This window comes from Phaenicophaeus curvirostris, chromosome 18, assembly GCF_032191515.1.
Source record: "Phaenicophaeus curvirostris isolate KB17595 chromosome 18, BPBGC_Pcur_1.0, whole genome shotgun sequence".
NCBI lineage: Eukaryota > Metazoa > Chordata > Aves > Cuculiformes > Cuculidae > Phaenicophaeus > Phaenicophaeus curvirostris.
In genome coordinates, this window is record NC_091409.1 from 5,755,734 (window position 1) to 5,781,065 (window position 25,332).

The following is a 25,332-nucleotide window of genomic DNA, read 5'->3' on the forward strand; positions in this document are numbered from 1 at the left end:
AATGTAAGTTAAACCTGGGTCCTGGGGGGCAGCTGGATGGAGGAAGGAGGGCGAGGGTCAATACAAACTGAGAAACTGGAGCAGAGCTGTACAGTCTTGCTGAGCTGTACCTAACATTTGCTGTAGTTATTTTTAGTGTTAGGAAGCGAGTGGTCTGTGAATCCCCTAGTGGGCAATCACAGCAGCCACACTGCATTCTGAACCCGATGAATCATGCAGAGTCCATGTCAGCGCCAAGCCATGCACCCCTCGGGCTGCATCCCCCCTCCCAAAAGGTGATGCTCCTGCCCCTGCGCTGTCCCAGCCTCACACCCGCTGGCAGAGGCTGCACAGGGCTCGGCCAGAGCCTGGCTGTTTCCATGCAGAGAGGAGAGTTAGAGAAGAAAAGGCCTCAATTCCAGATCGGTTGTGTTCTAGAGAGGCTGTAACAGCACTTGAGACAGCTGCTTAAAAAAAAACAGGGTGGGAGCAGAGCTAAGGTCTGAGACAGCAGGAGAGAAGCACTGAACAAAGTGAGGTGTCCAAGGAAAAAATGCAAACCAAGTCTTTGTCCTTTAATGGTTCACCACTGCTGCCTTGTAGCCAACCACAGAATCCCAGGTCATTGAAATCCAAAGAACAAACAGATTATTTTTTAAATAACAGCTTTAAAAAAAAACCCCGCGTGTTTATTGTAGGTCTGAGGAGGGGCACAGTATGGGTAAGTGGAATGCCTACGTGTTGTCTATACAGAATAACCCATCGCTTGAATTAAAAAGCAGCCGCTAAGCAGAAGAGTCTCATTCATCATGATGTTTTCTTCTGTTTTTTCTTTTCATTTTCTTCCTTTTCTTTTTCAATCTCAGCAACGTACTTCTCAATTTCTTCAGGGTTTAGGATCTAAAACAGAAGCATGGGTGACTCTCAAGATCCTATTACAACTTAGAAGCTTTCGTTCAAGCAGTTCAAGTTCTGGCAAGGAAGGAAAGTTAACTGGTATTTATCCAGAGACAGGTACCTCACGCAGACACAACAACATTCCTTGGCCACTAATAATAAACAGCAGTATCTGCCAGTGCAAAATGGGAGATTAAGGGCTGGAAGTTAATGCGGATCCACAACATCAACAGTATCAGAGAAACCAGCTACAAAGGGAGAAAAGCAAAACAAAGGCCTTACCTTCAGCGGCTGGTCTCGCCTCATAACCGCCAGCTCGATGTTCTTCCCACCAGACTGCACAACCTTAACAGAGCCAGGTGAAGGTATTAGAATTAATTAATGGACAGGCTCCTACCAACCTCCTTCAGGGTCCACTTAGAAGGAGAACAGATAGAGGTGGGGAATATTTCACCCAGATCTCAACTCCAGTAGCAGAGCAACTCTCAAGAAATAAGATGCCCTCGCTGCCTGGCACAGAACACCTCACTTCTACCCTGACTTCAGATATTTTCTGTTTCCTCACACTTCAATAAAGAAAAAAGCAGAGCATTTTGCACATGGCTGAGGACAGCTCAGGTGCATTTGTTTTAGCACCCAGAGCTGAAGTCTGTTTTCCTCCCCAGAGAACTGCTGGCAAGGAGTTCCATGTGATCTACAGGAGCTGATACCTGAAATATTCCAACCCCTGAATTTAATCCCATACATGTGGCCCACAACAAACAGTTTGCACAGAAAATCCTAGTGCACATCACAGGCACTCGCACAGTTAATCCAGACACACCGTGAAGTGTCACACAAGGGATCTGAAACAGACTCACCTCCAGAAGAGCCTTGATGACAAGCTTAATAGTTAGATCATCTGTTTCAATGGCTTCATCAGTATAGTTCTTTTCCAGAAACTCACGCACAGATTTGGCTCCTCTGCCAATGGCATTGGCCTGGACAGTCACAGAAAACAGATAACGAATGGGAGTTTGGAAAATACTTCATTTACAGAATAAGCGACAAATACGAGTTGTGCAACTACACAATCTATTTTTCAGAAGACTGAACAGGTTACTGCCCAGATGTTACATAAAAAGACAGCTGTCAGACACAGGTGGGTTTGGTTTTGGAAACAAGATGAGATTTCCCAAGTAAGGCTGAACTGCAGGCTGCCATTGTCAGTGAATTCGATCAGGAAGGATTTTTGCAGCTGTGAGCCAGCACCAGCTGGCCAGGGAGATCTCCTTTCTACACCACCTGCTCTTCAAAGTAGCTGTTAACTCCCAATATTTCATTACATGTCCACAAGAGAAAGAATCGACTCACCTTCCAAGCATGGTAGGTACCCGAGGGATCAGTCTGGTACAGTCGTGGGGTTCCATCAAAGTCAAATCCCACAATAAGAGCAGAGATACCAAAAGGTCTGCGGCCATTGCTCTGCGTGTATCTCTGATCAAAAAGAGAGGACGCTTATTTCAGAAGCAGTTCTAAAAAGAATTTGAGTGGAAAGGAGATGCTGTAGAACTTACAACCAACCAGAAGAGCTACCAGAAATATTTTTAGTGTGCTCTCTTACCAATCCACTGTTAAAGTCAGGGTTCCCTGTCTCCCAGAGGTCCTAAGCAAGGCTAGTAAGAGGTGGCTGCTGTTCATCCCCTGTTCCTAATCCCTGCTGAAGGCTGCTGCACAGTTACTGCTGTCAGGAGCAATCTCCCTCGGCTGCTGGGTGGTGCACAGCATGCAAAGTCTGTAAGTCCTAATACAAGCGTGCTCAGCAAGCCAAAATTGAGGATGATGATACCCGGACACAGTTTTCACCAATGTTTTGCAACAATTCCATTAGAAATCACGGTACCCTCTGTGGCGACAAGCAGGCAACAGGGAAGCCTGTGTTGCAGCCCTCCTGCTGACACTGGGTTAGCAAAGATGCTGCCACGTCATGTGCTAGAAGCGCCCCAAACAAGAGCCCTGACACCAGCAGTGTTATGGCAGCAGGAATGTGCCGTGAGATTTATGGCTTGTAACAGTTTCAGAGGAACCATGAACGCACCAGAATGAAAGACACAAATGTGAGATTACCATAAAGGAACATAGCAAAACTTTTGGAAGTGAGATTCTGCTCTGGCAGGCTCGTATTACAGGAATTATACTACTATCATCATCCCTACACCAACACGTCTGTGCATAAGTAAATCAGACTCTTTCTAATCTCCACTAGTTGCTGCAAATCAATTTAATACACTGGCAAATAAATAATTTTATCACAGAATGCAGTTGGACATTTTTTGACCTCAGAAGTCACTTCAAATTAATGACTGTCAAGTGTAAGTATATTAAGTACTGCACTGATTTGCTCCCCTCTTGCCCCTCCCTGCAATGGCTTTATAGGAGGGAAAACAAACAGGAGTTGTGAAGACATTTTGACAATAACACAGCACCATTGTTATGAAAGTGAATTAGAGCAGCAGATTAGCAGAGTGTTCCTGATGATATCACAAATGCAGTTACGCAGTCCTTACAAGTACTAATTAATAACTTCAGCTCAGGGAAAAAAACCAAACAATAATCAATCATCCTTTTCTATTACTACATCTCCATTTCCAATAAACTCCCACAACGTGTTTTGTTGCACCGATTTTTACCAGATGAGCGAAACAAGGCCAGGACAGACATTTGACATGCACCGTCTGAGGTGCTGTTCTTCAGCTCCGTGGCACCCAACATACCTGTTTCAGACTGGCAATGTACCGCGTGATGTACTCCACGGTGACAGGATCCTCCACCGTCAGCCTGTGGCTTTGACACTCCACACGAGCTCTATTTATAACTATCCTGGCATCAGCCGTCAGCCCTGAAATGACAGCGTATCCTTAGATCCGTGCTTCGTTCCTGAGACACAAATAACACAACCAGTCTTGCCCCAGAAGTCTGACAGGGTCAGTGCCAACAGCAACGAGAAAAGCAAATGAGAGATCACACTTTCTCAGGTTTGATGAGCAAGAACTGCATTTTAAGGCAACAGAAAGAAGCTCATGTACCAGAACAAGTAGAGGATTTTCGTGATTGTGAGGTTACACACTCAACTCAACCAGGTAATCAGAATATTACTGACAGCATTCCCTCTAACAGCAAACCAGCAGAGCAATCCAGGGCTCATGCATGGTTTTGTTTCGCATGCAGCCCCCCTAACTACAAGCCAGCTTCATCTGCACAGCAGATCTTGTCTAGCAGACGAGGCTGCAGCAGCAGGAGGGTAGCTGACAAAAGTGAGTGTGACACTTTGCAAAAACATTAAAGAGAGACTTATTTCCAATTTCACTTTTTAGCTCTCACCCGACAGCTTTGTTTCCACTAGAGAGTTCCTGATGCTGCTGAGCCCACCTCACAACCCTTTGCTAAGGAAGCAAGGTGGCAGAAGCGGCCAAGCCCCCCAACTCCTGGACACCACATCTAAACCCCATTATTTTTGTCGGTTCAATCAGATCTCCTCTTGAAGCACTACTAGTGCTGGCACAAAGACTCTAAACTACTTGGAGAGAGGAGGAACCTTCTGAAATAGTTTCTCTCCATTTACATCTTTTTACTTTTAACTCTCATACCTCCTGTTTACACTTTGAACAATGGAAATCAAGGTGTTTGGAACAGGAGGAATGAGGAACTAGTAAGCTAATGCCTCGAGTCCAGAGCTGCTCATTCAGAAGGAGCCTTCTGAACTTCAACAGAGGAGATTTTTCTTTATTTTATGCAGACTAAAATTCAGCTTTATTGGCTTGACGCATGCGGGAAAATGTCCCCGTAACCGATAAATGTCTCTTACAGCTCCTGCAACACATATTAATGTGTTTTATACATAAAATGTAAACGTTTAATGGTTAATACCTAAAATATATTAAGTAAATACATATACACATTTGAATATATATATTTAAGCAGTATATATCTCTAGCTGTTTCAACAACACATCAGTTCTCAGTCTTCACCCATTAAAGTTACTGGGGTTCTCTGGGTTTAACACTTTTCTTCGCTTGTTTTACATATTTATCCATACAGCAGGCTACTCTTATTTAGAGAAGAATAAACAACTGTGGAAATATACTCCTTCCCCACAGTCCTCAGCCAGTTCTGCTCTCTATTCTGTGTTCTCAGAATCCATAAACATACCCAAAGGTGCTCCAATAATCACCAAAGACCCTGAGGGGCTCAGATACCTGCAAAAGCCATGCAGACATTGTCATCAAGAGCACAGATCTTCCGTACAGTTCTTTCATCCTGAAGTTTTGCCACAGACTTCTTTTCCACACCAAGAACAACAATATCCTTCCCTCTTACTCCAACCTTCAACAAATTAAAAGAAGAAAGAGTTAAGCTAAGCCCCAAAAAAATAGTAGCTGCAGACTTGACTGAAATGAGTAGGAACAAATATGCATAAGCCCTCACATTATTTAAACTTGAAGTCCATATTTTATTTCCTATTGCCACAACCTGGAGAAAGGACTGATGTAACAAAAACTGCAATAGATTCCAGGGTGCAGTTTCATAAACAGCTCACACCAATTTAAATCCGCATGGCTCCCAAGAGTTGCACTCCCAGTCCTCTCACCAACTGCGTTTTCCCCGTATCAGTATTGAAGCCACAAAAGCAGGATCAATAACAGAACTACCACTACAACCAGTTCATTGGCATTGCTCAACTCAGAACCCAAATCGCCGAAGATCAGACCAAGTAAAACCTACTGACTGCTCTTCCAGAGTATCTCCTGGGGGATCCCTGCTCCCCCAGGGCAAGGAATGCCCAGGCCTGCAGGCAGCTGGCAGCTGAGCCAGGACCCGAGGCTCAGAATCACACATAATGACCTAACTTGGCAGGGACCCATGAGGCTCATTGAGTCCAACTCCTAGCCCTGCACAGGACAATCCCAACATCTACACAATGTGTCTGAGGGCATCATGACTGCTTCCCTGAGGAGCTGTTCCAGTGCTCCACCGCCCTCTGGGCGAAGAACCTTTTCTTAATGTTCAACCTAATTTCCCCTGGCATGCTTTCCTGCCGTTCCCTTGGGTCATATCACTGGTCACCAGACAGAAGAGATCAGTGCCTGCTCCTCCTCCTCCCCGTGTGAGAAAGCAACAAACTTCGATGAGGGCTCCTCTCAGCCTCCTCTTCTCAAGGCTAAACAAACCAAGTGACTTCAGCCACTCCTCACACGGCTTGTCCTCTGGACCCTTCACCAACTCCACACCCTCCTCCGGACCCTCTCCAGGAGCTTTAGATCCTTTTTATACTGTGGTGCCCAATACTGTACACAACATCTCGGGGACCTCCCTTACCCGGGACCCCCACCCAGGCCCCTCAGACCCAGCCCTGGAGCCTCTGAGCGGCTGGCGGGGCCCGAGTTACACAGATGACAGAAACCACTGATGTTTAAGGCAGCTTGAGCCCAGTTCAGCCCAAACGTGGCCCTGGGCCCGCTCCCCACGAAGCGCCGGTTCCCTGTTGTGTATGAGCCCCCCCAGCCCCCTGTGCCCCCCGGTTCCTCCAGTGTCCCTCGGGTCTCAGAGTCCCCGCAAATCCCGGTCCCCCTCCTTGTTCACACCCCTCTCAGCCCCCCGCAAACTCCGGTGACCCCAAAGACCCCCCCTAAACTCCCTGTGACCCCAGGACCCCCCCTCAAGCCCCTGTGCCCCCCGGTCTCACAGCCCCCCCCAAACCCTAGAGCCTCACCTCGAACCCCAGGACTCCCCTAAACCCTGGTGACCCCCGATTTCTGAGGCCCCCCCTGAAGGCCGCCCAAGCCGCTGTGCCCTCCTCCGGCCTCAGAGCCCCCTCAAGCCCCCCCACACTCCGGTGACCCCCGAAGGGGGTGCTGGTGGTGCCCTCAGGCCCCGCTCGGGGCCTCCCCTCAGCCGCTCGCCGCGGGGAGCCTTTCCTTCACTCACCGCGGTGGAGCCCTTCTTCACCGCCTCCTGGGCGTACTCCACCTGGAAGAGGTGCCCGTCCGGGGAGAAGACGGTGATGGCGCGGTCGTAGCTCATGGCGGCGGGGCCGGAACCGGGCGCCTCCCCTCAAAACCGCGCACTCATCCGCGCGCGCCGCTTCCGGCGGGGCTGCGCCAACGGCGCCCCCTACGCCAACTCCGCACGCTGCGCCCTCCCGCAGCCCCGCGCGGGGAGGCGGGGCCCCGGCTGCGCTCTTGGCGTACGGAGCCCGCGTTGCGTATCTGGCGTAAGGGATCGCCTCTCTCTTCCTTTCCCGGCGCTGGCGCACTTGGCGTACGCGGTGGCCGCCGTACGCAGTTGGCGTAAGAGGCTGTCGCCTCCCACTCGGGGGCGGAGGAGGAGGAGGAGCCCTGGTGCAAGAAATAGTCGCTATTGCAATAAGAGGAGGGGTTGGGTTTGAGCTAGAGTTAAGTTCATCCAAGTAATTTATTTTTTTTGCAAGTTAGACTGAACGTCCCTCCCCTAGGATGAGTTTTATTGCGTGTTGTTCAAAGAGTCTCTTCCCAGACACCCGTCACAGCTCGTGTTCAGTGTTCTGATGTGTCACGGGCGCAGCAGCGGCGGCTGCCGCATCCCTGGAGGGGTTCCAGGCCAGGCCGGATGGGGCTTGGAGCCCCTGATCCACTGGGAGGTGTCCCTGCCCTCAGCAGGGGGTGGGACTGGCTCTGAGGTCCCTTCTAACCCAAACCACTCTATGATTCTATGATTGTCACTCGTGTTTGCAGCCTTTCCTCATCTCAAATGCAAGGCCAGAGAGCTGGAACCAGGTCCAAGTGAGCAAGAGATTTAGCTGTTGCGAAGTCCATAATAACATTAAAATGAGTCCTTGAAAATTAATGGATTCATGGGATTTCTGGGAAAATTTATCCATATGCACTAAAGTGGGAAATCTATTCCGTCCCAGCTCCTGTCTCGCTGCACACACTGACGGGGATCACTCCTTTATGTTTCCCAGGCCTGGTAGGGGATGTTTGTTTTATAAAATCCCAAAACGAGTCAGACTTGGAATCGATTCCCTGGCGTTCCCGCACCAGCCCCGCTGCGCTATTGGCGTACGCAGCCCGCGTTACGCATCCGGCGTAGGCGGCCGTCTCCTCCCCGTCCCTCCCCGCCCGCTGCTCCCCGAAGCCCGGCGCGGGGAGGCGGGGCCTCACCTGCGTACTTGGCGTACGGCGCCCGCGTTACGCATCCGGCGTAGGAGGTCGCCTCCCTCCTCCTTTCCCCGCGCTGGCGCACTTGGCGTACGCGGCGCCCGCCGTACGCAGTTGGCGCAGCTGGCAGGGAGACGCCGCGCGCCTGCGACAGGAAGCCCCGCAGCAGGGACGCACCATGTGCGGCCGGCGGGGAGGGGGGCGGCGGGGCCAACCCGTTCTCGCCTCCCGCGGCGCCGCCGCCCCGAGCCGCACGGAGCCGGGGCGGCGAGAAGCAGGAGGCGCCGCGGCGCCGCGCGGGGCGGCGGGCGGGGCGGGGGCGGCGGCGGGCGGCGGGGGGCAGAGCGTACCATGTGCGGGGTCCCCCCCCGGCGGCACTGCGGAGAGGCGCCGCACGGGTAGCGGGCAGATAATAACAATCCCATCCCGGGCTGGAGCCCGCGCGCCGCAGGCGCCTCCGGACGCACCATGTCGGTCGCTTTCGCATCCGCTCGCCCGAGGGGCAAAGGGGAGGTGACGCAGCAAACTATCCAGAAGGTAAAAAAAAAAAAAAAAAAGAAATAAAAGAAGGAGAAGCGCGCGTATCGATTTGAGGCGGGTTTTGTGCCATCCGCGCTCCCGCGGGGCTTGCGGGGACTCGTGGGTGTGCGGGGGGCGGGGTGGGGGAGAGGAGGAGGAGGGGGATGAAGAACAAAGCGAAGGTGCTCGGGTGGCAGCGAGGAGCGAGCGAGAGGAGCTCCCGGGCGCCGTTACCCTCGCCGCCTCCCCCGGGTTCGTTCCTGCTGGCATCTCGGCTCCCGGCCCAGCGCGAAGCCAGCCCCGAGGGTGACTCGGTAGCAAACACCGAGTTTTCCAGGGTTTTCTGTGGCGTTTGGATGCAGAATTTTATTCTCGGAAGACAGAGGGAGCCCCCGCCGCCGGTGTCTCTCGTATCCTATTGAGGTTTGATGACAAACAAAGGTTTGGGGGGGTGTTTTCTCTGGAGAGGAGGGTTCCCGGCTGGAACAGTGGGGAACGGTTCCCAGGTCTCCGCTTGTGGAGCGGGGATGGCGCTCCCCTGCCCGTCCCGCTCCTCCCGCTGCAGGGAGTGGGCTGGAAATGTCAATAAAGACCGTGCCTGCCTTCACCGTCACCGCTACCTGTCATTTGTGCTCCTGTGTTTTTGGCGTCTTCCCCCCCGCACAGGTGTCCGGTCGAGGGAGCGAGGAGTGCGGGCTCGGGGGCCAGTGACAAAGGCCCTTGGGAATCGCCCTCGGCTCGGACCACGCGCTGGGGCCAACTCGGGACCTCGGTGGAAGATCGTGGGAGAACAGGGATTAAGGCAGGACAGACCTCCGCAAGAGGGACTGAAGAGGTGACCTGAATCTCAGGAGGCTGTTTGGAAGCTCATCCCACTTGGAGTGGCTCTTGGAGCACGAGCGGTGTCGTGAACTGGTTAAGTTTACAAAGGCTTGTAGGGATAGGACTAGGGGCCTTGGTTATAAACTGGAGAGGGGCAGGTTTAGGCTAGACATAAGGAAGAATTTCTTCACTGTCAGAGTGGTGAGGCCCTGGCACAAGTTGCCCAGGGAAGCTGTGGCTGCTCCATCCCTGGAGGTGTTCAAGGCCAGGTTGGATGAGGCTTGGAGCAGCCTGATCTAGGAGGGTGTACCTGCCCATGGCAGGAGGTGGAACTGGTTGGTCTTTAAGGTCCCTTCCAACCCAAACTATTCTATGATTCTATGATTTTAAATGCTAAAGTGTTTCAGACTGAGTGGATAAGTTTTCATCTAGCTTCCAGGTTGTCTGGAGTTAGGACAGGATTTCATAATTCAGGTAGTTTGTACCTACACCCATGACTGCGCCCACAAAGGGCAGCCAAAGTCTCCTCAGTTTGATTTTCAAGCCCTTCACTTTTTTTTTTGCATATTCTTAAACTTTATGGAAGCTTTGAAATGTTATTTCTGTACAAATAACATGTGAAGACACTTCCCATCTCAGGTACATTTGCTGTTACTTCAGGACTGTCCATCGGTTTTGGACTGCTGGCAGTGATTTTCTTTTTGGCAGGCCGTGATGCTGAGGAAGAGACTTGCAGCCACGGGAACTGGTTGGGCTCTATGGTCAAAGGTAGAACTGGGACAGTGAGAAAAGGTGCAGGTGCTGGGCCAGGAAGTCAAAAAACCCTATTAAAAGGGCCTCTTTAGAACGTGTACCAATTTCGTTGGGAAAGAAGATTATTATTCTTTGTATTTGTAGTATATAAGCAGCTTATTGTTATTTATTAACTCAATTTTGATAGTGTTTCAAAGCTGTTAGTATTTCAGTACCAGCCATTCCTAAAATAGGTTTCATACAGAGGAAGTTAGGCCATTGGCACGACTGTAGAGATGATGGTGCTTCGAAGTAGTTTATCAAATAGCGCTTGCAGGGCAATAAACTTCAGTTCCATCTGTAATGGAGATCAGAAGTTGTTTCTTTTGTCCTAGTAAGTTAGAAAGGAGCTATTCCTGATCCCGTTTCCAGTAAGCAGTGTGTTTTTCATCTAGAAACGTAGCTCTTCTCTGATGAAGGTCTCTCTAATATTGCTTGAACTCTTGCTGTTGAATGCGTATCTTAACTGCATGTGAAAATATTGTCAGTGATATCTGTGGTGAAACTGAAAAGGACGCGTTTCTATTCTTTGCTAATTCTATAGAATTTCCACTGGCAGAGGTGAAAATTTGTACACCAGTGAGTACAGAGCGTGAAACAAAAGGCTGCGCAGCGCACCAGGCAGGAGCGTTTTCTCTTAAAATTGCATGCTGCGCCCGGGTTGCCATGTGAGCGTAGGCACGCAGGCAGGAGGAAGATGGATCCTTGACTGACACAGTTCTGACGTTCCCTGTCAGCGTTCGAGAGGGCAGCGTGCCGAGCAGCCGTGCAGGGCACAGCAGCGCCTCGCTGCCCTGAGCCACAGCGGATCGCTGCGCATTCCAGCACTTGGAGCCTGCGGTGGACCAGGGTGTCCAGCAAAGTTCAGACCAACTCACAGATTGCAAGCGAGAAGCAGGACAAGCTGGGGTCTCCAAAGGAGTGACTAGCTAGATTGCAAGTGCGTCAGAAAGACTCTTTTTGCTGTCGTCAAGCCCTTTGTTTGCATCTGAATGGGCTGAGAAATTGTTCTCACCAGAACTCATACCTACACCAATTAATTGACGTTTACCTCTTATGAAAACACGTTGTTTCCTCAAGAGCTGATATATCCTGATGACACGGTGGTTCAAAGGCCCTGTCTCGCAAGCATTTAATAGCAACGGTACCTACAAACTGTTTTATGTAGTGAGCTTTTATCAGAAGCAAATTTCAGTTTGTAAATACTGTTGTTATTTTTCCATTCATTCACCTGCGGGAAGCTTGCTGCATTCACAAGAAAGCTGGGAGAAAGAGCCAAACTGCTGCAAGTGAAATTTGAAAACAAATTAAAGGATATTTTAAGCTTTTAATTGTATTATAAGTTCATTAAATAATGGTCAGTGCTCATTTCATCCAGCAGCCCTGATCTGCTTGGAACAAGTCAGTCTCTAGAACTTATTGAATGAAGCCAAATTAGCAGCCACTGATACACATAAATTAACTGATCTGTCATTACTCTGTTTTCATTTTAAGTCCTCCTTGTGTTGGAACTGAACCACCCCAAAGGACAAATTGAGATGTGATTCTCTTAAAGTGTTTGAATAGATCCAGTAATGCTAATGTTATACTTCATCAAGTTCAGCAGCCTGCACACCCTAGTTCTGTAAAGGAAAACTGGTAGGTTTCATTTGCTTGAAAGTATGTTTCTTCTTTGCAAGTAGATAGGTTATTAAAATCTGAAGTTTTGGAAAGGGCTGGTTGATATTTTGGAAAGAGGTGGAAGTGTTTTCATAGTTAAAGTGCTTTCCTTCTTCAGCGTAAAATCTGTCATTTAATGAGCAAAAAAAGGTAAGTCCATTAATTCTTCTGTGTTGGGTGTTTCAACTAACTCTTTTAAAGATAGCGAATGATGTGAAAAGCGCAATCTTGTGGCTCAATAAAGTCACATGTAGGTACTTTGTAATATCCCAAGGCAACAAAACTGCACAAACCACCATCCACTGCCAGGAAAGGTGAATGTGATTCTTGTAGTAACGTGTTTTGATCATATTTCTTTTATGCAGATGCTAGATGAAAATCACCACCTAATACAATGTATTATGGATTATCAGAGCAAGGGAAAAACTGCAGAATGTACTCAGTGAGTATTACATCTTTTGGAGTATGGTAGAAATCTTTGGTGTACTTTTTTCAGGAGCAGGACTATGAACGGTTCTGTTCACTGGGAAAACAGTTGGACTATTTTTTTTAGATTTACTTGTATTAAGAAATGTGTATTGTCCTTGGAACAGAGTTTTTTTCAGAAGTGTTTGAGTGTTTAATACTTACAATATTTTTAACAAATCACTTATTAAAATAATTATAAACAATTATGATTATTGGACTCCTTGCTTTATGCAGATTCGTTAATATTCCTTATCAGAAGAAAACTCTACTACAACGGCATTTTCTCTTGCCTTCTTGGAAGCCTCTGTTTCCAAAAGTTTGACTCCTCTCAGAGTGGCATGGCTGTTAGTTTGGTTTTGGGGTGCCCTCCTTATCTTCATAAATGGTTCTGGTGGTGCCTACTTGAGTAGACACTCCAGTTAGAGCGCTCTCAACAAAAAAATCTTGTTATTCTCAGCTTGCTGACAGGGCAAACAGATTTTGGTTTTTGGAGTTCTGGAATCTCATTACTGCTAGGACCCTTGTTAAAGAGAGGAACAAAAAGTGACTAATTACTAGAGCAGCTGACAGGGTGGCAGTACTCAAAGAATGAGGTCCCAGCCTCCCAGTTCACTCAAAGTGCTTTCAGAGGAGAGTGTACTTTACCTCTCCCTTCCCCATTTGTAAAAGAGATGCTGAACACACTGATCCTCAGTGAAAAGCATGGCACAGCTATAGGTCATTACTACTGCTGTTTATCCTGACACATGAAAAGTCGGCTAATGTAATTTAACTAATCATTTGTAAATAGAAAAAAAAAAAAAGACAAGAAAGGTTTGGAATTTTCTATGTTGTTAACCCTTTCCAAATCAGCTTTACTCCTTGTTCTGTAGATACCAACAAATCTTGCACAGAAACCTGGTTTATTTGGCAACAATAGCAGATTCTAACCAGAATATGCAGTCCTTGCTTCCTGCTGTAAGTACCTGTGCTACTGTCAGATACATTTACTGTGCTGGAGGGAAACGTTCTTTGATTCTGTTACTGATCACTGTATTTTTCCAACTAAAAGTTTTGAAGTGGTCAGGTAGACTGTTGAACAAATCAAATGTTACTTTTACTGTGGTTTTTGTGTTATCTTCTGTCTCTAGCTCAAGGTCTATATTGCTATAAATGTGCAGATCTGAACCTGCTCCATTTGTTCCAGATTTGTTATTCACCTATTCTTACTGTATTCTTTACTGAGGAAGAAAAATGCCACTATTTTATATTTTATAGTGGCATTTTGTCTTTAAACATTGTGTTATTCTTGCTAAATGGATTGCTGTTGGAGGAACAGGCACAGAAGCCAGGCTGTTATAAGCACAGTTTTAAGGTCTTCACTGTGCTGCCTGCTGGCTTCTCCATATCAAGCTGAATGTCATTCACACATAGTAGTCACATGAAGAAAGGTTTATGCAAGCAGGCTCAAAAAGTGAAGGAAGCACATATTGATTTGAGGCAGTTTTTAGTCACTCAGGCTAATTTGGGGTGGGGGAGGGTATTATTTTTCCTAATTAAAATCTAATGAAAAATTTGCTTCTCCTCCTTGTTATTTGCAGCCACCAACGCAAAACATAAACTTGGGCCCGGGAGGAATGACTCAGAGTGCATCCAACCAATCTCTCCATTCACAGAGCAATCTCAGCGATGCAATTGGGACGGGCCTTCCTCCTTCCTCCCTCATGCAGAGTCAGATTAGCAATGGTGAGCTCCGGTCCCCTTTGTGCTGCTTTGCTGTTGCTTGGCAACAAAATCATTAATGCAGAATATACTTAGAGAGCTGTAAAAGACCTCTCCTAACTCACCTTTCAGGCATATGGGGATTTCAGGCACATGCTGAAATCATCACAAAATGGCTACAGTCAGTAATGATGTTGGCGTGTGAAAGGAATTCAGCCTGCCTCGTATTTCTGTAGGGAAAATGAAAAACAAGGTTTAAAAAATGCTTAATGATTTCACCAAGCAAAGGTTCGTCCAAGTTTTTAGTAAGAGAGATTATATATTGTAATATTTTTCTTCTGAAGGTGGTGGGGTTGGCCAGGGCGAAATGGAATTGCTTGCATGAGTGACCGTGCGTCCAAGCCTTTCGATTGCAAAGACCTTCCGGGATACATGCTGCCTTATAAATAATTTGGTGTTGCATCAGTCTTTGTCCTCTACAGAAGCTTGCAGAGATTGTACTACATAGCCAAAGAGTTTGCACAGTGAATTTCATGTGAATAAGATAATATATTTTGTCTATTTCTTTCTTTTGTTCATGCAACTAGAAAGAAACAAATGGAAAAACAAAAAAATTTTTTTTTTACTCTGTGCATTTTATAGTATGAATAATCTGCTCATTTATTTTGTAGCTCTTAGTTATTTAGTCGTTTCTTGTTTCTGTGGGTCTTTCCCAGAGTGACAGAGAGAGAACAGTGTCTGTAATTAGAAATATCTGATTTTAAAATCACAGACCTTGGCAGGGGGGACCCGAGAGCAGATGCAAGCCATGAAATTTCTTCTGACTTCTAAAAAATCTATTTGCGGTCAAGCTGATCGTACCGTTTAAACTAGTGGATGAGGTACCTAGATTACACAGTTACAACTTGTAAAGTGAACTTATTAAATTTATCTGGGCCTTCTTTTGTTGAAAATGCTGTTTGCATCTCTCCACTAGAGGAAAATATAACAAACTACAGCAAAATTTCTCTTTTTGATATTTATAACAAACATTAATTGTAATTAGTGAGGTTTGTTCTAAAAGAGTTAGACACATTTTTTGGGTGCTGTTGATACATTTGATAACTGCAAATTAAAATATTGATACCTAAGCTTTACAGCACAATTCTGTCTCCTCTGGGGATTCTGCGTGTCTTGCATTCTACCTAAATTAGTTTAGATTGACAATAGTATGGCTGAATTGTTAGACAACAACATACGTGATCACAGTTCCGATAGTAACAATACACAATGAAAACAACTTCCCAAAACTCATTCGTAAAAGTATTTGCAGGAATAAAAAACAAAAAATAAGGACTAGTTTCTCCTTGATTTTAATTACCCAACAGCAGTAGAATTTAAAAAAAAATAAACATACTGCCAGGTAAGCAGGGTGGTGTTGTCCAACCTAGGGTGTAACCAGAGTGGTCTGATAACTTCAATTGGTGATGCTGGAAAGGGAGTATCGTAACAACAGGGATTATGAGGGTGACTTGGAAAATTTGTCTTCTAAGTCTGAGGTGCTTTCAGTCAAACTTCAGGAAAGCAAGGGTCAGGCTTTTCCTCTGAGGAAAGGGTCCCTGGGAACTTCCCAAGCCCCAGCTAAGAGGGTTTGTTAGTTACAGAGGATCCGAGTGGGTGCAGCAATGCACACAGTGTTTCTCAGCCACTGCCGTGCCTTTCCGCTGTCACCGTCTTTGTCAAGGGGGAAAAGGAGTCAACAGCAGGAGAGGAGGAAGGAAAGGACGAATTTCAGAAGGATGGGTTGTTTCCAGAGTCTGTGTATTTTCTGAAGTATCTGAAATTACTGGCATTTGTTAATTTTGCTGCCTGCGAAGAACTGCTTATAGGGCATTGCTGCTGTTTTATTCTTCCTGTCTCTAGTCCTGTATGCCTTGGATTTAGCTGTTGGGAAGAGAAGGATCACTCTGTGCAGTAGGCAGTTTTAATTTGTCTGTAGATAACAAGGAATTACAATAATGAAGATTTTAGGTATTTTAGAAAGGCCGCGAGGGCTTTAATGCTCACTGTACATTGCCAATAATAGCACAGATTTTCTTGTTGCTCTCTTTAATTTTTCTAGGTCCTAATCACGTGTCTATGCAGCAGTCAGGCCAGAACACTATGCCTACGACCTCTCTGAGTATGACTGTCAGCAGTCATGGAACTGGGCCTGGATATAGCCATACAGTGCCTGCATCTCAGAATGTGCCAATGCAAGGCCAGGGGTCAATAGGCAATTATGTCTCTCGAACAAACATCAACATGCAGTCTAATCCAGGTAAACTCCCTCTTCCTCCTTCTGGGCCAACTTGACTTTTCAGTGACCTCAGAGGTTTACCACAGGTGAATTTGTTATGTAAATATTTTCTGTAGACAGCAACAAATATACAAGAGGAAAAGCCAGCTTTAAGACCTCTCTGAATGTCAAGGTGTCAGGCAGCAGCGTACGTCAGAACAATTTCAAACTTGCTTTATCATACAATGACTTGCTGTGGTTAATAATGAGTTGGGGAGAAGAGGGTTAGCCACAAGTGCAGCAGCACTGATAGCCCCTGGCAGCAAATCCCGCAGCCGTGGAAGGGGTCTGAGAAACACCTTTATCCGAGCTGAAAGAGTCTGTGAAAGAGTATTACACATTTACTGTTTGTACGTTGCCACACCGGTTTTGTTATCATAGAATCACCAGGTTGGAAGAGACCCACCGGTTCATCAAGTCCAACCATGTTATGTTATTGATACTTCACACTGCTTGCAGGGCATAGAGAGGCTAGCAGACAATTCAGAATTAATCTTTCAGTTTGTTAAAATGTTTGCTGCTGAGTATTGAATGGGATGTCCAATGCTTAGGAATTCTTTCAGACAGTATGAAAGTTAGGGATCAAATATATCTTAAAATGTCAGTTTATCCAAAGTGTATAATTATCAGATGTATAAGAAGATGGAAGCAGAAGAAAGAATGGACTAGAAAAGGGATGCAGCAATGATGTAGTCAGGAGGTAGAGAGTAACAAGCATCAGTTCTTATTTCTTTCTTTAATCCTACTGTAATAATGATTGCATGCTTTTAAATAAACTAATAGTAGTCGAGGGTGAATGTGGTTTTAGAAGTCTGATTGGAGCAAATGGCAAGAACTGACCATGTCATAACATCTTTTTTGGGTTACAGTGCAGAAGAGTTAAATACCTGTAGTAGGAGAACATCTGCCCCTGTGGAAAATTCACAGAATTATCAGGATGCATGTTAGCTGAAGGTTTTAACTTGCTTCCAAAGAGGCTAGGGAGACAGCTGTCACATCCTTGTAGAAAACAGTATTTTCCATGTATGTTGTAGTCTCCATGATGCACCAGCAAGCAGCAACATCACATTACAACTCGGCGCCAGGAGGGAGCCAGCACTACCAGGGACAGTCCTCCATTGCCATGATGAGTCAGAGCAACCAAGGCAACAGCATGATGGGCCAGCGACCAATGGGCCCTTACAGAGCCTCGCAGCAAGGTAAAACCTACGATTAGATTACTGATAGAATGATTATTAGATTGGGGAAATTCAGTACATCTTGTGAGGCAGGTAAGTCAACAAAATTTCTAAGTCACATTTATGAACGAGGAATCACATCCAGGAACACAGGAAATTTCGAACGGTGGAAGTATCGTGACAATCAGATGAACTTTAATCTATTTTCAAGATTTATCTATTTAATTATTTCAGGTGTTTAGAAAAATAATTCTGTCTAAAAGGGATCGTATCTTTCTAAAGAAAAGATGAACAATTTGAGATACAGCTCACTCAAGCCACTGGGAATCTTTTCAGTTCTTTCACATGGTATTGGATCAGCCGTAACATGGCACAGTTATCAAGGAACACATTTCTGGAAAGAAGATATAGTTTGCCAGCAATTAGTACGAAAAATTAGGCCAAGGAAAGGAAAACACCAGAGGATAACTGCCATGCTCTAAGACCTCTCTGGAAAAAGTTCTAAGAGGTAATAAAGCTGCTAGACTGATTCTAACATAAACTGAATTGTGATAAGAACAATTTAATACATTAATTAAAGTGTATTTAATTCTGACTGTGTTCTTGAGCATGGAATACACTTCTGTGCTTTCTAATAACTCGGATTAGTAGATGAAATGTAGCCATTACTTTCGGTATTGCCACAGAAGGGAGTGGTTGTAGGACTTGTTACTGACCATTTTGTAATATCAATTTCAACCAGCTTTTTCTGAGAATACAAATTTATTTCCTTTTTCTAATGAGCAAAACATCTTTGAAAGTGGTCTCAAGATATATAGGTTGTTTATTTACCCAGATGTAAACACTGTTGTCTTTAAAAAATTAAATAAGAAAAACCCATCCCTTAGGAGTCCACAGGCTCAGTTTGCTCTCTCTTGTCTTTGCCTGCAGGTTCCTCGCAGCAGTACATGGGTCAAGAAGAATATTACAGTGAACAGTACAGTCACGGACAAGGCTCATCAGAACCTATGAATCAGCAATACTATCCAGATGGTAACTCCCCTGAGCTGTGGTCACTGTAATACCGATAAAGTGTAGACATGGCAAACCGCTACAATTAATTTCCGATGTAAATGCTGCAAAATTCTAATCCCAGGACCGAGAACCTGGTCTACAAACACACACATCAGTGCATCCTGCTATCCAAACTTCTTCAAAAAGAGCACAAAGACAAGTCTGGATTAGCAAATGCAAGACATTTATCCATAAGTGTGACTTTCCTTGCCTTGTATTTGACCTCCTGTCTATGTGATCAATATTTCCTCTTAGGCTAATCCTTGTGCATAAGCAACTTCATAATATAGCACTATATATCTGTAGTTATATTAAAAACATACCTGATAAATCTTTGCAATTCCTTGCAGGACACGGTGATTATGCCTATCAGCAGTCATCTTATACTGAGCAGAGCTATGACAGGTCATTTGATGATTCTACACAACACTATTATGAAGGAGGTAGGAAAATACATTGGTAATCTTTGTAACCCAAAGCTCAAATCCCCTAAAACGCTAATGGAGCGCTTATGAATATGACTTGCAATTTCTGCATCACTGACTGCTACTTAGCTATTACTTAAGGAGTGTCTGGGAAACATAATTTAGCTATGTAAAGCATTTTTTACACCAAAACTGGATCAGGCTGTATACACAGTATCATGTCAGTAACTGAATTGTGAGGCAGTCATGCTGTGCAGCCTCGTGGGATCATTAACAGCTTGGTGTGTAGCCTCATATTGATTAGAAAAATGATCCTCAGTTTTAGGTGAGCCAGGTGGAATTATAGCTATGAGTACTCAACTTGTTTTGCAGTAAAAGATTTCCAGAATGTCAGTATTCTCCACTCTTACAGAACTGTTTAACAAACATTTTATGTAATGCAAATAAAAATGGGTTTTTTTGAGTAAAAGGTAATGCTGACAAAGGCAAACTAAGGTGCTGCAGTTAGGAATGGGACTCAGAGCTGGAATAAATGACAGCCACAAATGGAAATTTCTCTAAAGTAAGAAAGGCTACTGCTTAATTCCTGGGCCAGCTTTTTAAAGTCTTACTGAACTCACCTCACAAAGTGTGAAAAACAATGGGTTAAATTAAACTAATCTTCAAAAACCATCAATACTATGAGTTTGCAGTTCTACCACTAAAAAAACTTCAATGGTAGTAAGTCAGTAAATTCAATGACGATATTAAGATATCTGAACTATAAATTAACTGAAAAAATACTAACTTAATTATGATACAGTAAGGTGGCATTTAGGAAAAGCCATGTTGTCTGTATAGTCTCTGTTAATTTTGTTATTTCAGGATACTGCAAATGGAATTTCCATCATAGGCATTTGAAAAATGCCGGTAACAACTAGATAAGCGGTCTTTCTGGGATATATGAATAAACATCATTATCTAGAAGAAGGTACAGTAGGAGGGCTTCTTGAGAAACCGGCTGTTTGCCCTGGCACCCTTATCTTTGTGACTCTGTTTTTCTTCTGAAACATTTCCAGGGTAAAACAAAAAAATCCTTTGGGAAATAGGCTGCTTGTTTGTTTGATTGGTGATGTGAGTGAAGAAACAACTTGCTGCTGTTCAAAAGAACTTAAAATCCCTGAAGAAGTAAACATCCCAATTGGCAAAGTGCAATTGTCTGTTTCTGAAAAGAGTACTTGTGTATGAATTCCAGACCAAGGCTCCTTATGCCTTTGTTTTCTTTATGATTCGCAAGTACAGTGAAATATCTGCCTCATCTATAACCAATCTTTTCAATTTTTGCCCCCCCTTAGGAAATTCCCAGTACAGCCAGCAGCAGGCAGGATACCAACAAGGAGCTGCACAACAGCAGACATATTCCCAGCAGCAATACCCCAATCAGCAAAGTTATCCAGGCCAACAGCAAGGATACGGTAAGAAAACTGTCACTGGCTAGTCAAATGTTTGCAGTACTTCATCCTGACACCTCCATTCCTAAGCTAAACTATGCTGTAAACTATTTCTTTCATTAACCTTGGACATCCACAAAGAACATAGCATGGAAAGGGATTCTGGGCAGTAGCATACATTAGTATAGCACTGTGTTCTGTACTGTTCTGTTAGCATCCTGAATCCTTTTCTTGAAAGCAAGTTATAAAGTTAGAAAGTAAACTTTTGCCTCATGTTGACTTCCTGATAAGTGTCAGCAGGAGGTGACTGCCTAGGTTCTCAGTGCTCCTACGCATCCGATAGTTCTGCAACTGAGATGAAAAAATAACATCAACAGTCCGGAGAATCACTACTCCCTCACTTAGGTTTCTCACAACATTTTACAGGTTATATTCCTTTGTGAGGGACTGAGGGGAAAGGGAAAAAGCAGAAGTGCTTTGAACACGCAGCTAACACTGGTGCAGGGCTTTCGAACCCCTCAAGTCACCAGCAGCAGAACTTCCCACTGTTACCAGAAGAATCCGAGTTTGATGTCTATCTGTGTGTGTTCAGATTGATTGGAGGCATCTTGTAAGGATACTCAGCATTTGGGAGAAAGAAACCATTTCAGGTTAAAAAAGTATATCAGATTTTCTGACCAAAGTTTAAAACCTGAACTAAAGTTTACACTGCTGTATTAACGCTTCTGAGTGTAAAGCTGGAGGGATGCTCTAGGCAGAATGTACTTGGTTAATGTCTTTACATTAACCCTAGCAAATCAAGCCTTAGGAATGGATTTCACTGTCTTCTCAGGTCCTGCACAAGGAGCCTCCTCACAGTATTCCAGCTACCAACAGGGACAGGGCCAGCAATACGGAAGTTACAGAGCTTCTCAGACGGGCCCATCTGCTCAGCAACAGAGGCCTTACGGCTACGAGCAGGTAAACGATCCAAATCTCTGCTACAGAAAAGCAGATTTAGCTGTTAGCTCCGCATAGAAATCTACCTGGTAATTTGGTGCAGGCATATTGGTGATACTTCAGTGGGTCTTTCAAAATTCGTAAACCAAAAGAAATTGACTCATTGTTTCTAGACCTCTGATGTGTTGTTCTCCAACGTTTTTATTTCTCTTTTTTTTATAGGGACAATATGGAAATTACCAGCAATAAACGAACATGACCCTGTATCAGATTCCTTTCAATAGTATATCCATCCTTGGAACTGGGTGTACAGGCCGTTTTGGTTAATTGTAATATGTTGGTTACCCCTTAGCACAAAGCAGCGTCTGTATGTGAACAGTGTTCATTTCATGCTGGATATGAAGCAGTGCACCACTGGTAACAAGACAATGCTTTAATGGTTTGGTATTTGGTGCTGTGTATAGTATTGTATGTTGATACAATGCAGAAGTTTTTCATTTACTCCCCCTGCCCCATTCTTGATGTTTCTAAATAGCTTTAGGATCATTGGATCACAGTTGTTCCCCGTTCTGGAAAACAGCTGGGTTGTTCTGCAGTCTGGCTCAATGCAAAGCCATTCAGACACATCTCGGTCCAGGGAGGGATCCTGTGGTAGGCGATTGATTTAACTGAATGCGTTGACGATGACCTGCCGGCCTCTGAAATCTGTGGCTCTTAACTTCACTTGTTAAGAATAAGAGAATGAGTATGTTCCTTTTGTGAAGGCAGTTCTATGCTGTGTGTTAAAATTAACCGCAACTTCTGCAATACCTATAAGGGCGAAGTACCCACGTCTTAGAATTCAAATAATCTGCATAAGTCCATGCTTCTGTTGTAAAAGGTACAGAAAGAGGATCAAATCACTAGAAGCACCTTTTATATATCCATGTAAACTAAGGTATTTCTATCAAGGAAAGAAAAATAGAAGGGAGCTCTGAAATCATAGAATCATGGAATGGTTTGGGTTGGAAGGGACTGTGAAATCATCTCGTCCAGCCCCCCTGCAGTGAGCAGGGACATTTTTCAACTTGATCAGGTTGCTCAGAGCCCCATTCAACTTGACCTTGAATGTTTCCAGGGATGGAGCATTGCCCACCTTTCTAGGCAACCTGTGCCAGTATTTCACCACCTTCAGCATAAAAAATGTCATTCTTATATCTAGTCTAAATCCAACCTCTTTTAGTTTAAAACCATTACCCCTTGTCCTGTGGCAAGAGGCCCTGCTAAAAGTTTTCCCCCATCTTTCTTATAAGCCCTTTTTAAATATTGAAAGGCCACAATAAAGTGTCCTTGGAGTCTTCTCCAAGCTGAGGAACCCCGGCTTCCTCAGCCTCTCTTCATGGGGGAGGTGTTCCAGGCCTTTGATAATTCTTGTGGCCTCCTCTGGACCTGCTCCAACAGGTCCATGTCCCTCCTGTGCTGAGGGCTCCAGCTGGACACAGTATTCCCAGTGTGGTCTGCAGTGTCAGCCTACTAGATGTCAATATTGCTTCCCATTGTGCTTAGCTGAGAAAAACATCTGGCAAAACTCCAGTCTTAAATGTGCTACTCTGACTTTTATAACTCGCACACACATTTTCATGCCAAATTTTGCAAGCAGGTGGCTGGCATCCTTCTTTATTACTGGTTCTTCCATTGCCCTTGCTGAGATTTTCCAGCAAGCACTGTAACCGTAAATATTGTCACATTTTTTGGTCTGTTGTTCTTACCGTTCAGCATCACTTTTTACTCTTGTAGCTTGACGGAAAATGTTCAGAAGTAAAAGAAAAATATCCATCTTCATTGCAGATAAGCAACTAAATTTACTTTTAATTGTGAGACAATATTATGCATATAGAGAGGGGAACTATTAATGGGGTCAAGCAGTGAAAGAATACCTATAGAAGAAGAATTTAGAAATAAAAACTAGTGGTATGTAAAAGCCAATCTGAACAATGTAAGTCACTTCTATTCAGTTTTATATGTTCTTATAAAGTGTTGAAAAAAAAAAAAAAGAAGCACTTATAAAGTGCTTCATTAAGCGCTGAAATAACTACCATGTCCAAACTTCTCTGAGGCGAAGGGCTAGGATGACTACACTCCATGAGCATTTTTAATACAAGATTAACTGCGAATTTACAGTACAGAGTCAATACACCCTCTGTAGGATTTTCTCCTTGTTTTTGTCTGAACTGGTTTATTTATGGGATTTCAAATTCAGTATTTTATATTAAAAAAAAACAAAAGCAGAAAATCAAAGATATTTTAATTCATTACTTCTTTTTCCTGCAAAGTCTTTAACTGGACAACAATAGAGTTTACTATTAAGTGTTGTCCAAGCACTGCCCTTGCTACATTAATAATTTTAATTACTGATAAAATAGAAGACTTTTTTTAGTCTTCATTTCTCTTGTCCTTCCTGCTGATGTTTTCATACAAATAAGTACTCTCAAATAGCAAGGAACAGAAGGGAAGCAAGATTGTTTCCTTTAGAGTAGATTAATATTACAGGTAGCCAGAAGAATGCAATATTGCTCTTTGCCGGTTTGGAAAAGAATATCTTCTATGTGGTCTTTGAAAGTGCTGAAATACTTTTGAGAGAATATGAACAACACTTAAAATGAAACAGCAACATTACATCTGAAATGTCTTACATTAAGAACTTCTTGAATGTTGTGTATATACTGTATTTGAAAGAGCACTTTGGAAATAGTTTGTACATTTATTTCCTAATTTATACATGATTTTTGGTGTTAATATTTCTAATTGTTAATAACAAAATGTTTATTTAATGTGTTGTCCATTTTTATGTATTAACGTGGAAACAAAGTGATGCCAGCATTTTGACTTCTTCCATTAATTGTATCATTTTCTGTTTTGTAATACAGAATGCTTGAAAACTGTTTAGGTTAAATATTAACTGAAAACAAAGTGGATGGTACATTTCTTACAGCAGATTTTTGAACGGGAAAAGCAGATAAAGGCATAGTCTTGAGTTAGACCTTCTCCCCTGGTGGCTGTACATGGCAAGAAGCCAGTCCCAGCTCTCAGATTGCGGATGCACTGTGGAACCGCTCACCTCCGGGGATGTTGGAGTCGATGGCGTGGCAGAACTTGCCCCCTCTGGGGTCTGGAGCACCCCTCTACACCCCCAAGCAGCTTGTGACTGGGGCAGCGGCTTCTAGAATCATAGAATCGTTAAGGTTGAAAAAGATCTCTTAACTTCACCCAGTCCAACCATGCCTACTAAACCTTGTCCTGAAGTGCCCCAGCCACATACTTTTTTAACCCCTCCAGGGACGGAGACTCCATGACTTCCCTGGGCAGCCTCTGCCCATGCTTGACCACTCTTTTAGTAAATAATTTTTTTCTAATATCCAATCTAAACCTCCCCTGGCCTAATTTGAGACCATTTCCTATCACTTGTTGCTAGGGAGAAGCAACCAGCACACAGCTCACCACAGCCTCCTTTGTAGGAGCTGCAGAGAGTGATGAGGTCTCCCCTCAGCCTCCTCAAGTTTTCACAATCCCGGTTCCCTCAGCCGCTCCTCATGACTTGTTCTTCAGACCATTCTAACACCCTAAGGCTGGAGCTGGCAGCACACTCAGCACAGAAGGATCCCGAACTTCATCCTTCCAGGCTTCCCGCTCCCTTTCCGTGCTCCTTAGCCCTGAGAGTGCAGCACTGCTTCCTCATGGACCCAAAGGAGCCCCCGGGCTGGGATGCGAGTACCCAGACTTGCACTGTTAAATGAAATAATTAAAAAAAGAAAATACAGGAAATATTTTAGAGAGGAGACATTGCTTTCATTGTGCACAGGGTGCTGGGTGGAAGATCCTTCACAACACTAGTGCACCTCCTGCAGACCCCAAAGGCTTATTGATAGAAAACCAAGGCTCAAAATCCCTGTCTTGCTCGTACAATTGTTACATCTATCTAATCACAGAATCGTGGGATGG

The 25,332-nt window shown here is 44.6% G+C and overlaps 2 protein-coding genes across 4 annotated transcripts; one reads left to right on the top strand and one right to left on the bottom strand.

The window, feature by feature from the left end:
- Positions 1-533: 533 nt before the first annotated feature.
- Positions 534-6,991, bottom strand: PSMA7 (proteasome 20S subunit alpha 7). Its single transcript, XM_069872041.1, has 7 exons — positions 6,841-6,991; positions 5,112-5,238; positions 3,630-3,754; positions 2,230-2,352; positions 1,737-1,856; positions 1,159-1,221; positions 534-879 (listed from the first exon to the last, which is right to left on the bottom strand). Exons 1-7 carry the CDS (start codon positions 6,934-6,936, stop codon positions 787-789), a joined length of 747 nt encoding a protein of 248 aa, XP_069728142.1. The 5' UTR covers positions 6,937-6,991; the 3' UTR covers positions 534-786.
- A 1,313-nt stretch (positions 6,992-8,304) lies between these two features.
- SS18L1 (SS18L1 subunit of BAF chromatin remodeling complex) lies at positions 8,305-23,163 on the top strand. 3 transcript variants are annotated; one of them, XM_069871480.1, is made up of 12 exons: positions 8,307-8,588; positions 11,679-11,822; positions 12,209-12,285; positions 13,184-13,268; positions 13,892-14,036; positions 16,114-16,311; positions 17,364-17,528; positions 18,438-18,539; positions 18,911-19,003; positions 20,320-20,439; positions 21,248-21,375; positions 21,577-23,163. In XM_069871480.1, exons 3-12 carry the CDS (start codon positions 12,209-12,211, stop codon positions 21,601-21,603), a joined length of 1,140 nt encoding a protein of 379 aa, XP_069727581.1. In that variant the 5' UTR covers positions 8,307-8,588; positions 11,679-11,822; the 3' UTR covers positions 21,604-23,163. The 3 variants fall into 3 exon arrangements, with proteins under 3 accessions (XP_069727579.1, XP_069727581.1, XP_069727580.1); XM_069871478.1 differs by lacking the exon at positions 11,679-11,822 and having other exon boundaries at positions 8,305-8,588; XM_069871479.1 differs by lacking the exon at positions 8,307-8,588 and having other exon boundaries at positions 10,733-11,822.
- The last annotated feature ends 2,169 nt before the right edge of the window (positions 23,164-25,332 follow it).

Excerpts from the sequence above, each read along its gene's own strand:
- SS18L1 (XM_069871478.1), top strand. The coding sequence starts at position 8,520 with ATGTCGGTCGCTTTCGCATCCGCTCGCCCGAGGGGCAAAGGGGAGGTG. Across the intron at positions 12,286-13,183 it reads AAAACTGCAGAATGTACTCA|ATACCAACAAATCTTGCACA; the intron begins GTGAGTATTACA and ends CTTGTTCTGTAG. Across the intron at positions 20,440-21,247 it reads AGGCCAACAGCAAGGATACG|GTCCTGCACAAGGAGCCTCC; the intron begins GTAAGAAAACTG and ends CTGTCTTCTCAG.
- PSMA7 (XM_069872041.1), bottom strand. The coding sequence starts at position 6,936 with ATGAGCTACGACCGCGCCATCACCGTCTTCTCCCCGGACGGGCACCTC. Across the intron at positions 3,755-5,111 it reads TGTCTGCATGGCTTTTGCAG|GGCTGACGGCTGATGCCAGG; the intron begins GTATCTGAGCCC and ends CTGTCATTTCAG. Across the intron at positions 1,857-2,229 it reads GTACCTACCATGCTTGGAAG|GCCAATGCCATTGGCAGAGG; the intron begins GTGAGTCGATTC and ends GTGACTGTCCAG.